This window comes from Leptonychotes weddellii, chromosome 7 (assembly GCF_054177405.1).
Source record: "Leptonychotes weddellii isolate Sample4059 chromosome 7, ASM5417740v2, whole genome shotgun sequence".
NCBI lineage: Eukaryota > Metazoa > Chordata > Mammalia > Carnivora > Phocidae > Leptonychotes > Leptonychotes weddellii.
In genome coordinates this window covers 92,111,369-92,124,828 of record NC_138375.1, presented here as the reverse complement: position 1 = coordinate 92,124,828, position 13,460 = coordinate 92,111,369, and the positions used below count along the sequence as shown (strand labels likewise).

At 35.7% G+C, this 13,460-nt stretch overlaps 1 protein-coding gene across 1 annotated transcript; it reads left to right on the top strand.

Moving 5' to 3' along the window:
* The first annotated feature begins 1,468 nt into the window (after positions 1-1,468).
* On the top strand, positions 1,469-13,329 carry LOC145722684 (transportin-1-like). Its single transcript, XM_081826761.1, has 8 exons — positions 1,469-2,363; positions 2,936-3,104; positions 6,623-6,775; positions 7,903-8,128; positions 9,951-10,122; positions 11,331-11,417; positions 12,829-12,936; positions 13,069-13,329. The coding sequence occupies exons 1-8, from the start codon at positions 2,283-2,285 to the stop codon at positions 13,312-13,314; spliced, it is 1,242 nt and encodes a 413-aa protein (XP_081682887.1). The 5' UTR covers positions 1,469-2,282; the 3' UTR covers positions 13,315-13,329.
* The last annotated feature ends 131 nt before the right edge of the window (positions 13,330-13,460 follow it).

The following is a 13,460-nucleotide window of genomic DNA, read 5'->3' as shown; positions in this document are numbered from 1 at the left end:
TACTGACAGAGATGATAAATGATTTAATTGTTGGTGATTGAAATGGATCTGACTCTGCTGCAAAATGCATGTAGCTTATAAAATAGAGTATTATTTATAGTTGTGTGTTATATTAGCTATAATGTTAAATTACTATTAATCTGTATTTTAGAATTTAGAAGGACTTTCAACGTGGAAGTGTGGCTGTCCCACATTTTTTATATTTATTTAGGGAATTTTAAATCCCACTCCTTTTCCCTATTTACTATTCCTTTAGTTAACAAGTGTTTACAAACTTATCTCATTGATGATAGAGTTGTACTCAAAATTGGTTTTGCACGTATTTATTTAATTGACATTAAAGGCTTTAACTCTTTGAAGTAAGGCCTCTACAAAGGCCTAACACATGAGCATAGAGATGAGAGTTTTTTATATCTGGTGTGGGGAAAGAAAATTATTTTTGGAGTCAGGCCAAACTGGTTTTGAATTCTGGCTCTCCCATTACTTAAAATTAATGACCTTCTGGAAATAATGTAACCTCTCTGAGCCTCAGTTGACTCATCTGTAAAATGAAGATCATAATATCTTTCTCACTAGATTATAAGGAAAGTGCTTATTAATAAACCCACAGCTGGTAGTCATGAGTATGAATTTCTTTTGGCTGTTCACATTTCCCAAGCCACTCAGAACAATGAAAGGTAGAATTCAGAAGCAGAGAACTGTGGACTTTTTTTTTTTTTTTTTTAAGATTTTATTCATTTATTTTGAGAGAGAAAGAGAACGTGCCTACGGTGGGGCGGGGAGGGGGGGCATCGGTGCAGAGAGAAAGAATCCCAAGCAGACTCCGGGTTGAGTGCTGAGCCTGGAGGTCTAGGTGGGGCTTGATCTGCTGACCCTGAGATCATGACCTGAGCCTAATTCAAGAGTTGGACACTCAACTGACTGAGCCACCCAGGTCCCCCTATAACTGGACTTGTTTAAATGTTTCTCAAGTTTTCTCAAAACCTTTTATCCTCAGTAGACTTCTAAGTATATGATGGGCCAGTGAGAAAGGAAATCTTCAAAAGTTAAGAAACTGGTCAAAGCTTAAAATTCTCATAGCTACAAAAGGAACTAAAGTTAGTATTTTGAGGGCGCCTGGGTGGCTCAGTCGGTTAAGCGACTGCCTTCGGCTCAGGTCATGATCCTGGAGTCCCAGGATGGAGTCCCGCATCGGGCTCCCTGCTCGGCAGGGAGCCTGCTTCTCCCTCTGACCCTCCCCCCTCTCATGTGCTCTCTGTCTCTCTCATTCTCTCTGTCTCAAATAAATAAATAAAATCTTAAAAAAAAAAAAGTTAGTATTTTGACCTTTTATGTGTTTTGGTAAATTTTTTTTCCCAACTTTTCCACAATACCTGGGATTCCATGTTTACAGACATCTTGGTTCTATTTTAATGATTACCTTAATGCTTCAGATTAGATATGATATCCTCATTTAAGTATTTTCTTATTGGAAATGTAAGTTCTTAATTTCTTAAGAAATTAAAATTAAAATTTCCTAACTTCTTTATTGAAGGCTGTAATAACCTTATTGGTAGGGCTCTTTCTTTATTTCTTTTGAATAAATTACTTTAGACTTAATATATATTTAAACATCATCGTCTCTTTTATTAAAAGGAGTACAAATGTTGAATGTACGCTAATTGTAAAAATGTCACACTATTTAGAAATAAAGGAAATTATTAATTTTATCCCTTTTTAGCCTATTCAGTTCTCTCTTCAAAAATACCAGTTTCTTTTGTATATACTTCCTAGATAGTCTGTTTATACAAGTAATTACATGGGTCATCTCATTATTTTAACTCCATTGGAACCACGTTAAATGTGTTTTGCACGTTTTTGTTTCATTTTTAACTTTACTGTAATTTATTTTTAACCCAGCCCTAAGTGACAGACATTCAGATTGTTTGCAGTTTTGTTACTTCATCAAGAAACCTAAATCTTTAAGAATGGGAATGTTTCTTAGGATGTTCAGGATAAATTCTTATGGGAGAAATTACTAAATTTTTTGTTACTAGTCTTATTTCTAACCACTATTGACAGTCTACCTTATTTTTACCAAGATTCCATCCGGTAGATCCCATGCTTGAGTATGTAAGGGGCCTGGGATATGTATTAGGAATACTCATCATTTGAGAAGGGCAGACATCACAGAATATGCTCCAAGACCAGATTAGCAGTGGTGGTCTCTTTGGTATTTCTAGTATACTTAAGGTCATTAAGACTTCTTAATAATTCTTACGAGATTTTTAGATCTTTGTTTCATGAATTTATTTCTTTATAGATTGATTCCTGTATTAGTGAATGGCATGAAGTACTCAGATATAGATATTATCCTACTTAAGGTAAGGAAACTGTTTTCTGATTAATAGGCAGGGTTGTTTTTTATTGACTTTAGAGAATCTTTGAATCTGACTAATAGCATATTTATTTAAAATAGACCCTGTGTAAGTATGTTTCTTCTGATATACTATATGCTACAGAGTTCAAAGATAGAAGCTAACAATGAATTTGGGTGCTAATGTACTCTAACTTCATTGGAACCAGATGGTGATGACACTGGTAGAGTTAGCATAAATTTCCTGTTGATTCAAGTTATTTGTAGTTTATTTTAAAAGATATTAAATACGGTCTGAATTTTATTCAGGTACTCTGGATTATTCCAGCTGATGGGAGACAGTGTAATGCAGTTAAAAGGGCCTGAACCTAACATGCGTTATATGATAGTTTTTTCTCTCCTCAACAAAGAATTATTTTCTGCAGAGGGGAGTGGTGTGGGGGTAATAAAGAGGTGTGGGGGTTACTTCAAAACCATGTACATGGCATCATCTCTCAATATTCTGATTCTTTTACTCATGTACATAATAGCTTATAATATTTGAATATCATCAAAATTTTTCTTTAAAAAAAAAAAAAGGGTGATGTTGAAGAAGATGAAACAATTCCTGATAGTGAACAGGATATAAGGCCACGTTTTCATCGATCAAGGACAGTGGCTCAGCAGCATGATGAAGATGGAATTGAAGAAGAAGATGATGATGACGATGAAATTGATGATGATGATACAATTTCTGACTGGAATCTAAGTAAGTCAAAAAGGAAAGTTGCTTTGGTAGCAACTTTATTGAGAACTAGTTCATACATTGTACAATGCCCTCATGAAAGAGTCCAATTCAGTGGTTTTTCATACATTCACAAAGTTATGCAACCATCACCACAGTAAATTTTGGAACACTTTCATCACTATAAGAAGAAACCCTGTTCTTACTAGCAGTCACTCCCCATTTTCTTCCAGTCCCCCAGCCCAAAACTCCTACCAATCTCTATTCTGTCTCTGGATTTGCCTATTCTGGATGTTGCCTATAAATGGAATCATACGATATGTGGTCCTTCATGACTGTTCTTTCACTTAAGCATGTTTTCAGTGTTTGTACATGGTCTAGTATGTGTCAATACTTCATTTCTTTATAATGTGGAAAAATAATCCATTATATGGATATACATACCGCATGTTATTTATCCATTCATCAGTTGATGGACATTTTGTTTCTCCCTTTTAGCTGTTGTAATGATGCTGTGAACATTTATGTAAAGTTTGTGTGTGGACATATGTTTCACTTCTTTTGCAAGTACAGGAGTGGGATTACTGGTCATGTGATAACTCTTCATGTAACCTTTTGAGGAACTACTAAGCTGGTTTCCAAAGTGGCCCCACCATTTACTTTCTTACCAGCATTGTCTTTAGGGTCCCAGTTTCTCCATATGCTTGCCAACTTTTGTTATCCTTTTTATTATAACCATCGTAGTAGATGTGATTATCTTATTGTGGTTTTGGCTTGCGTTTTCCTGGTGGACGTGTTCTTATCTAATTATATCTAATGTTCATTCTGTTTCTTAAAGACTTCTTACCTCAAACTGTCATTTCTCAAAAGGCCATACGTTTTATTTGACATTATGAAATAGGAACATTGGCCACAAGCTTTTCCTGTTTTCTTAACATAAACTTACTTTTCATGATAATTTGCGTGTGTTAGTTAATCATCAAGGATCAATGTAAAATAGGATAAACTGCTTTGTCATACTCAAACTTACAAAAGAAGTGTTGTAAAATCTCTTGTTAGTTTTTAGCCTTGGCTGCAAATCCCTATCGTCTGTTGAACTGGCATTCTGGGCTACAGTCTAGTGAGATGAGGGACCGAGACCTGTGTTTTGTTCTTGTTGGTGTGCTGGTTTTTAAAGCTTCACTGCTCTAGTTCAGGGTTTCTCAACCTCGGCACTGTTGACATTTTGCCACATAATTCTTTGTTGTGGTGGCTGTCATGTACATTGTAGGATGTTGAGCAGCGCCCCTGACTACTCAGTAGATACCAGCAGCACTCCACCACACACACAGTTGTGACAACCAACAGTGTCTCCAGAAATTGCCCGTTGTCCCCTGGGAAACAAAATTGCCCCTAGTTAAGAACCACTGCTGCAGTTCAGAGTGTTGAGATTTCTAGTAACTGATGAACCAGTTAAAGACATGAATCATCAGCCCAGACTATGTAATTCACTTGGTTAAATAATGTTAATTCCTCTTGCCCGTTTAGTTTCCTGTAACAGTTCCTTTAGAGTGTCCAGTATGCCCAGTACTAGGACAAAGACTTGGCATGTGCATATCCTATTTAATCTTTACAACAGCCTTAGGTTGGTAAGGAAACTGCAAAAAGAGAAACTAACCCGAGGTTGGCTAATTAACATGGCTAGTACTAACGGCACACTTAATTTTGGAACCCAAATCTCCCACAATAAGAGAGCCTAAGGTCTTCACTGCTATCAGATTGCAGTAGCCCCTATTATCCGCAGGGGGATATGTTCTAAGACACACCCCTCCCCAGTGGGTGCCTGAAATCACAGATAGTACCAAACCCTGTATGTACTGTTTTTTCTAACACATACATACCTACGATAAAGTTTAATGTATAAATTAGGTACTACAGATATTAACAACATTAATGATAAAGTAGAGCAATTATAACAATATACCATAATAAACATTATGTGATGTGGTTTCTTAGAATTTCTTACTGTGCTGCATTCACCCTTCTTGTGATGATATGGGATGATAAAATGTCTACATGATGAGATGGGGGCGGTGATTGAACTAGGCATTATGATACAGTGTTAGGCTACTGTTAACCTTCTGGTGATACATCAGAAGGAGGAGCATCTGCTTTCAGACTGCACTTAACCGAAGGTAACCAAAACCATGGAAAGCAAAACTGATGCAGTGGGGGGCTACTATACCTCATAGTATATCCCTACTTTTAGGCTGGAGGCAAGATTATAATATAGGTGGGGCGCCTGGGTGGCTCAGTCGTTGAGCGTCTGCCTTCGGCTCAGGTCATGATCCCAGGGTCCTGGGATCGAGCCCCTCATTGGGCTCTCTGCTCTGCGGGAAGCCTGCTTCTCCCTCTCCCACTCCCCCTGCTTGTGTTACCTCTCTCGCTGTGTCTCTCTCTGTCAAATAAATAAAATCTTTAAAAAAAAAAAGATGATAATATAGGTAACTTTATAAAAGCAATAATGTACATTGAATTGGGGGAGGGAACTACTTCTCTTAACATCCCACCCATTTTTATATCCTTCCAGAAGTTTTTCTATTCACATGCAGAAAAAGAGTGTGTGTGTGGTGTGTGTGTGTGTATGTATATATATATATATATATATATATATATATGTATGTATATGTATATATTTTTTTTTTGAGAAGCTGACTTCCCAGCAGTGAAATGAGATCAAATGTATTCTGTTGGTTCTTTTCCATTTATCATATAACTAACTCATTCTGTATCAGTACATAAAGATTTCTTTGTCTTTCATGGTAGTATAATACTCATTTATATGGATCTACCATACGGTATAAATAAGACCCTTACAGGTGAGTAAGGTGTTACTTCTAGCCAATTGAACGGCCTTTTTTTCAAAAAGTATTTTAATACTGTTTAATGATTTGTATTCAATTGTTTAGTATGCCTAATCCCATTGGGAAAAATTTTTATACTTAATTATATCTTTGTTTAAAATTTCAGTTTTCTTAATTATTACATTAAATGAAATCTGAATTGATACATAGTTCCATGGCTAATAGTTCCTTTATCTGGAAGGAATGTTTTCTGGCCTATTTAATGCTTCATGTGCTGGTGACTTGGTGAGATTTATTTGCCTGACCTCCTGCTGAGTCATTACGTACTTGATTCTGAATGATCTATCACTAAGAATGTTAAGTAGAAATACTAAATGTACACATTTTACTGCAGGTTAGTTAGAAGTGGGCATCATATCGTAGAAGCATTAAATTGAGTGGAACAGTGTTTTGATTTTTCTGTATAGACAAAAGAATCCTGGTGTGACCGTCATGTACACAATAGAATATCTTCATAATTAGTTTGCTAATTCTTGGTCATAAACTATTTCTTGTTGATAGAAACAGACTGCCTCCTATTTAATTGAATTCTTTGAAACTCTACATATATGAATGAAGTGTTGTACATATAACAGATACGATAATAGGGTTATGATAATAGAGTTTAATGTAATATTTTTGAATTAAATATTTCTTCAGGAAAATGTTCTGCTGCTGCCCTAGATGTTCTTGCAAATGTGTATCGTGATGAGCTTTTGCCACACATTTTGCCCCTTTTGAAAGAATTACTTTTTCATCATGAATGGGTTGTTAAAGAATCCGGCATCTTGGTTTTAGGAGCAATTGCTGAAGGTAAGTCTAGGTCAAAACTGAACTGTGAAGTCCTTAATAGGCCCTAATGCAGATGGACCACTTTAAAGAATGTTATTCTAATAAGCGTTGTTATTCAGTCTGGAATTCATACACATTTTTGCTTTTGTGTTGCTGATGTGGAATAGATGACACTATGATCTATGTTAACCTTAAAAAAGATGTTCAAATTCAAAAGCCGTCTTAGCAAAATCAGAGAGGGAGACAAACCATAAGTCCTATGACTCTTAATCATAGGAAACAAACAGGGTTGCTGGAAGGGAGAGGGGGATTGGGGGATGGGGTAACTGGATGATGGACATTAAGGAAGGCATGTGATAAAATGAGCACCAGTATTATATAAGACTGATGAATCACTGACCTCTACCTCTGAAACTAATAATATGTTATATGTTAATTAATTGAATTTAAATTTTAAAAAAATAAAAGGAATGAACTAGGAAAAAAGCATTAGCAAGTGATATGAACAGATAACTGACAAAAATGGGAAGACAAATAGCCCTTAAACACATGAAAAGATGCTCAACCTCACAGTAAAAGAATGTAATTAAAAAAAAAAAGCCATCCTAGGATAAGTTTTTACCTTGAACCAGTTAACTATTATTAAACAGCCATAGGCTTATTTCTAACCCCACCAAGATATTTTACAAATGCTTCTGTTACAATAAAAGGGACAGAATGAGAAGACTGATGTCAGAAGCATCCCAATTGCTAGAAAAATAATTTTCTCCATTGGTAAGTGCAAGAAACATGGTAGGAACCTCATCAACCCCCATAAAGGTTACTGTGTCTTGGAGATAGGCCTATATTTACAAGAAACTGAAGTATTTTGTAGGCACTTCTGAAAGCCGTAATTTGTGTAGCAGAAGTAAAATAAGCTTTCCTAACCCTACCAGAAGACCTAGGAGCAAGTAGCTTTCATTTCTTTTTTTAAATTTTGGAACAGATTATTAGGGAATATTTATTGCAGTGGAGATGATCTCAGTGTTTTTTCTGTTTTTTTGATCTGAGTATTTTTCATGGCTGCATTTATCAGTTTAGTATTCAACTGAAATAATTTTAACTGAATTTTAGCACTTTCTGAGAGATCTGTTACTTTTTTTTTCTAGGTTGTATGCAAGGCATGATTCCATACCTGCCTGAGCTCATTCCTCACCTTATTCAGTGCCTCTCTGATAAAAAGGCTCTTGTGCGTTCCATAACGTGCTGGACTCTTAGCCGCTATGCACACTGGGTAGTCAGCCAGCCCCCCGATACGTACCTGAAGCCATTAATGACAGAATTGCTAAAGCGAATCCTGGACAGCAACAAGAGAGTACAAGAAGCTGCCTGCAGGTGGGACAAATCCATAACGTTGATTGTGGGGAAAGGGAGTGGGTATTTCAGTGAGAAAATAACTTTTAGCTTTGTGGTGGAATGTTGGTATTAAACCATTAATGGAGCTTTTATTACCTGTAGTTTTTATCTGATGATTCTGTAAATCAAAATGTGAATCAACTAGGTGTCAGTCTTTGCTGTTCCTTCAACTCATTTTTTTTCTCTGTGGCTATGATAACAGTAGAATTCTCTTTCATCCTAATTCTCGCAGACATCTGGAGTGGTGATAGTAGGGGTTTTGCTCTTGAAGGAATAACAAAGTTTGAGCAGATTCACATCATTAGTTTAAAGGTCAGCTACCACAACTCCATAGAAAGTCCCACAGTGACTTACCATCTTTCACTTAGTGAATCCACTCCAGTAGCTGCTCTGTCATTTGGATTTGGGGCTGTCTGTGTTTTTATATCAGATCAGCAGTTAGTTTCATTACTATAAATATTCCGGTTTTCTGGAACAAACCTTTGTGTTCTAAAAAGGCCTTACACATTTATAGCTCTTAACTTTTTAATTAGAATTGTTTTACTCTTGACTTTGTTAGTAAGAAATAGCTGTTGAAAAAGAGGAAAATAAATTTAAGTGGAGTTGTACTTTACCAGATGGGAAGCAAAAATACCTGAAAGCATTCTGATTGAAAGAACGTTGAACCAAAGGGGCTTTGGGTATTACTAGCACTACATTTTTTTTTTTTAAATGAGGGGCGGATACAGATTATGTTTGGTTTCCTGCAAATTTTTTTTTAACTCTCTACTAGTCATTAGGCATATATTAAATGCTGTGTTTACAGTCCCTGCCATCTTTAAACTTAGGCTAGTATAGAATACTAAACAACTGTATAATCATAATTCATGGCGAGTGCTGTAAAGGATATACATACATAGTTCACAATTTAAGACTGGGCTTTCACTAACAAATGGCCTAATGTTTTAGGAAATTGCTGTGAGTGGGTAGAATAGAAAATAATACAAACCTTAATTTTAGAAACGAAGAGCCAGGTACACCTTGGAGTCCAGACAAGTTTAGGCCTAAATTGAAGTAACTACTCAGACTCTGGAGTGTTTGCCTTTTGTGTATATTTGTCTTAGTAGGTAAGCCATACATAAGGCAGTCTGTAGTAACAAACACACTGTGCATTCTAATGTATGGTGTAGAACTTTAGACCAACATTTGTAAGCTTTATTGGTTAAAAATTGACAAAAATAATCCATGTATTTAAAATGCACAACGTGATGACTTGATAAACATGCATTATGGAACAGTTAGCAAGATCAAGATAATTAAGACATCATCACCTCACATAGTTGACTTAAGTAAGTCTTTTTGTGTGGTGAGAATAGTTAAGGTCTACGCTCAGCAACTTGCAAGTATACTACACTGCTTTATTAATTATAGTCACCATGCTGTACTTAAGATATTCAGAATTTATTCTTACAACTGAAAATTTGTATCCTTTGACCACCTCCATCATCCCATTTCCCCCTCTGGCTAAGAGAAACATTTTGGAGGTCATGACACTGCTAAATTTGTTGAATGACTGAATATAAGAACCAACAATAGTTTTAGATTTTACTACTGTAGTGAAGCAAATGCCCATAGGTGACAGCCTCTTTGAAAGAAATAGGGAAGAAATAATAAAAATAAGCCTCTGGTATGGTGAGGTAAGGAGATAGGCATATAAAGTGTAAATAGATGTTCTATAGACTTATTTTCCTATCTCTGTCATAAACTACAGCAGTAATAATCTCTCTCTCTCTTTTATTTTTTTTTTTTTTTTTAACTGTAGTGCCTTTGCTACCTTAGAAGAGGAGGCTTGTACGGAACTTGTTCCTTACCTTGCTTATATACTTGATACCTTGGTCTTCGCGTTTAGTAAATACCAGCATAAGAACCTGCTCATTCTTTATGATGCCATAGGAACTTTAGCAGATTCAGTAGGACATCATTTAAACAAACCAGTGAGTATCTGTGATTAATTATTAAGAAAAGAATACGTACCATATTTATAATCAAAAGGTTAACATATATTTAGAAATGAAATTGGGGAGATGTGAACACTTAGTGTTGGCTACTTTAATAATACAGATCTTAAGAAGTCAGCAAGTATATATACTTAGATAGTATTAAAAGTAAGTAAGTTCTTGGTGTGGAAATCATATCAGCATATCACATGAATGCACCAACACTTTTGAGAAAAGGGATGATAAAGGTCTTACATGTGGGTTTCAGCTTTTACTTAATTCCAAGTATTTATCTACCACTTCATAAATATTAAAGCTTTAGAGTACCACATCTAGACATCTTTGTTTTCTGACTGGAACTTAGAAGTATGGGGAATATACACTAAGATAAGACAGTTAGAAATTGGGATAATAATTAGTTAGAAATGCTAAATAGTGATATGGCCAAGGATCCAAACTCTTTTTAGTAGAATTAAAAAGAGGATGGTGGAATTGGCTTTGTTTAAATAGGATTTAAATAATAGAATTTCAGGCTCAAAATTCCCAGCAGAGGAATAGATTACACGTTTATAATTGCTATATGAAAAGTCTTTAAAAAATTGTGTATAGAAGTTATACCTAAAATTTGGTGCAGGACACTTTGTTTGTGGGTTTGCTTCGATGTTGGTTGGTTTTGTTTTGTGTGCAGGGGGTGGAGAATGTTTTTCTGAATGTGTTAGACCCTTCGGAATCTGTGCCCCTTGTTTACATGATTACTATTGTTTATTTAGTATTTATGGATTCTAAAGTTTAAATAAAGACCCTTAAATGATTGTGACTCTTATGCAAATGCCTCTGTAAGTTTACCTGTAATTTATAACATAGTATACAGCAAGGACCATACTACATGTTATAAGCTCCAGAGCTGAAAAAATTCAGAGTAAAACTTACACAAATTATCCCTGATTATGATCAAATAATTTTTGGGTAGTGGTATATTTGTATACATTTTATTTGAAAAAGGATATAAGATACTTAAAAATAGAACAAGGTTATATAAAAGCGGAAAATAAAAATTTTAAAGGTGCTAAGTAGAGCAGACTGAGTCTTAAAATGCATTCAGTAATGATTTTACACAATTACTCTAAACAGATTTTAATTTTCATAGACCCAAAATGGACTTGTTTACATATGATAGTGGAGCTTTATGTGTTTTTCACAAATAGGAATATATTCAGATGCTAATGCCTCCACTGATCCAGAAATGGAACATGTTAAAGGATGAAGATAAAGATCTCTTCCCTTTACTTGAGGTATGTTAAGCTGGGTAACCTTTAGTTAATCTAATAGTGTGTTTCATCAAAAACACGTGTAAATATAAAATGTGGGGATATGTGAGAAGTAAAATGTTAATAGATGTACATTTTGAACCATTTCTGTCAAAAATGCTGAATAAGTGTGTAACTGCCCTTATTTAATTATGGTACATCCATACTAAGAAATACTGTTAAATAGAAAAACCATAATGGATGTGTTAAGTTTGTTTGTTTTTGTTTTGTTTCGTTTTGTTTTTCTTAAGGTCGTCCAAGGATTATATTACATGTTTTCTCACCTGCTCTGCTTCAGTGATAATCAGTTATCTTGGAGATCTTTCCATATCCGCATATATATGTCCTGTATTTAATTGCATTTCTTTATATAGATACATATAGCTATGCCATAACAATATAGTTCAAATTATTTTATGTTATATAGCTATATATATATATATATGTATGTACACACACACATATACACACACACACACAACTATTTAATGTGTTCTGTACCTATTGTATATACAGACATATAGTCAAATGTGAAGTAGCGTTGAGTCTTGATGCTGGTAAGGGAGGGACTTTGTTTCATACCCTTTCTGTCCAGGTTGAGGTTTGATAGTTGATGTTATTCAAATAACTGAACATGCAATCAAATATGATAACTTAAATGAATTGATACTGGTAAAGCCATTTTAATCCTTGTCATTCTTGTTTCCCCTGTCATTTCAGGGGTCATCACTTCTGCCATGGTTTGTCCCTAGCCAGAGAAGTAAAAACTTCCATGCCTAAGCAATGGCTGATTCTGGGCCCAACAAAACGAGAAAAATCATTAATTTACTTTAAGGCAGGGGCTCAGAATATGCCCATTAAAAGTCCACCCATATCGGGCGCCTGGGTGGCTCAGTTGGTTGAGTGACTGCCTTTGGCTCAGGTCATGATCCTGGAGTCCCGGGATCGAGTCCCACATCGGGCTCCCTGCTCAGCAGGGTGTCTGCTTCTTCCTCTGACCCTCTTCCCTCTCATGCTCCCTGTCTTTCATTCTCTCTCGAAAATAAATAAAATCTTTAAAAAAAAAAAAAAGTCCACCCATATCGTTGAGCAGGATGAGAGCATAAACAGGTATCTCTTATATTTGATGAAAAAATAAGCATACATAATAGTTAACCTGGTTCTCTAACGATAATGTTCATTACAGAAACTTTTTTGAGGAAACCTCCCTTTACCAGCAGCAAACTTAACAGCAATGAGTGGCATCCAAAAAGGAGAGGTCTGAAAAGATAACCTACTATTGTAGAATAGTAGAGCGGGCTCATAAATGACCAGAAACTTACTGAGTACGCTCTTAAGCATTTATCATAATTTTAAGTATATCCAGAAATTTACATTTGTACTTTATTTTTTCTAGTGCCTATCTTCAGTTGCCACAGCCCTGCAGTCTGGTTTCCTTCCATACTGTGAACCTGTGTACCAGCGTTGTGTAAACCTAGTACAGAAGACTCTTGCACAAGCCATGGTATTTTTAAAAAATACTTATATCCACCCTCCCTGGCATCATAAACATTTTTCTAAGGATAAACATAATGTATACAAATTTTTTAATCTAATTGATTCAGACTGTTTTTTAAAACTTTTGGTCTAATTTCAGCTGAACAATGCTCAACCAGATCAATATGAGGCTCCTGATAAAGATTTTATGATAGTGGCTCTTGATTTACTCAGTGGCCTGGCTGAAGGACTTGGAGGCAACATTGAACAGCTAGTAGCCCGAAGTAACATTCTAACACTAATGTATCAATGCATGCAGGTGAGACTTGTTAAATTAAAATGTATCAAGACCTGGGCGCCTGGGTGGCTCAGTTGGTTAAGCGACTGCCTTCGGCTCAGGTCATGATCCTGGAGTCCCTGGATCGAGTCCCGCATCGGGCTCCCTGCTCGGCGGGGAGTCTGCTTCTCCCTCTCCCACTCCCCGTTTGTGTTCCCTCTCTCGCTGTGTCTTTCTCTGTCAAATAAATAAAATCTTTAAAAAAAAAAAAAAAA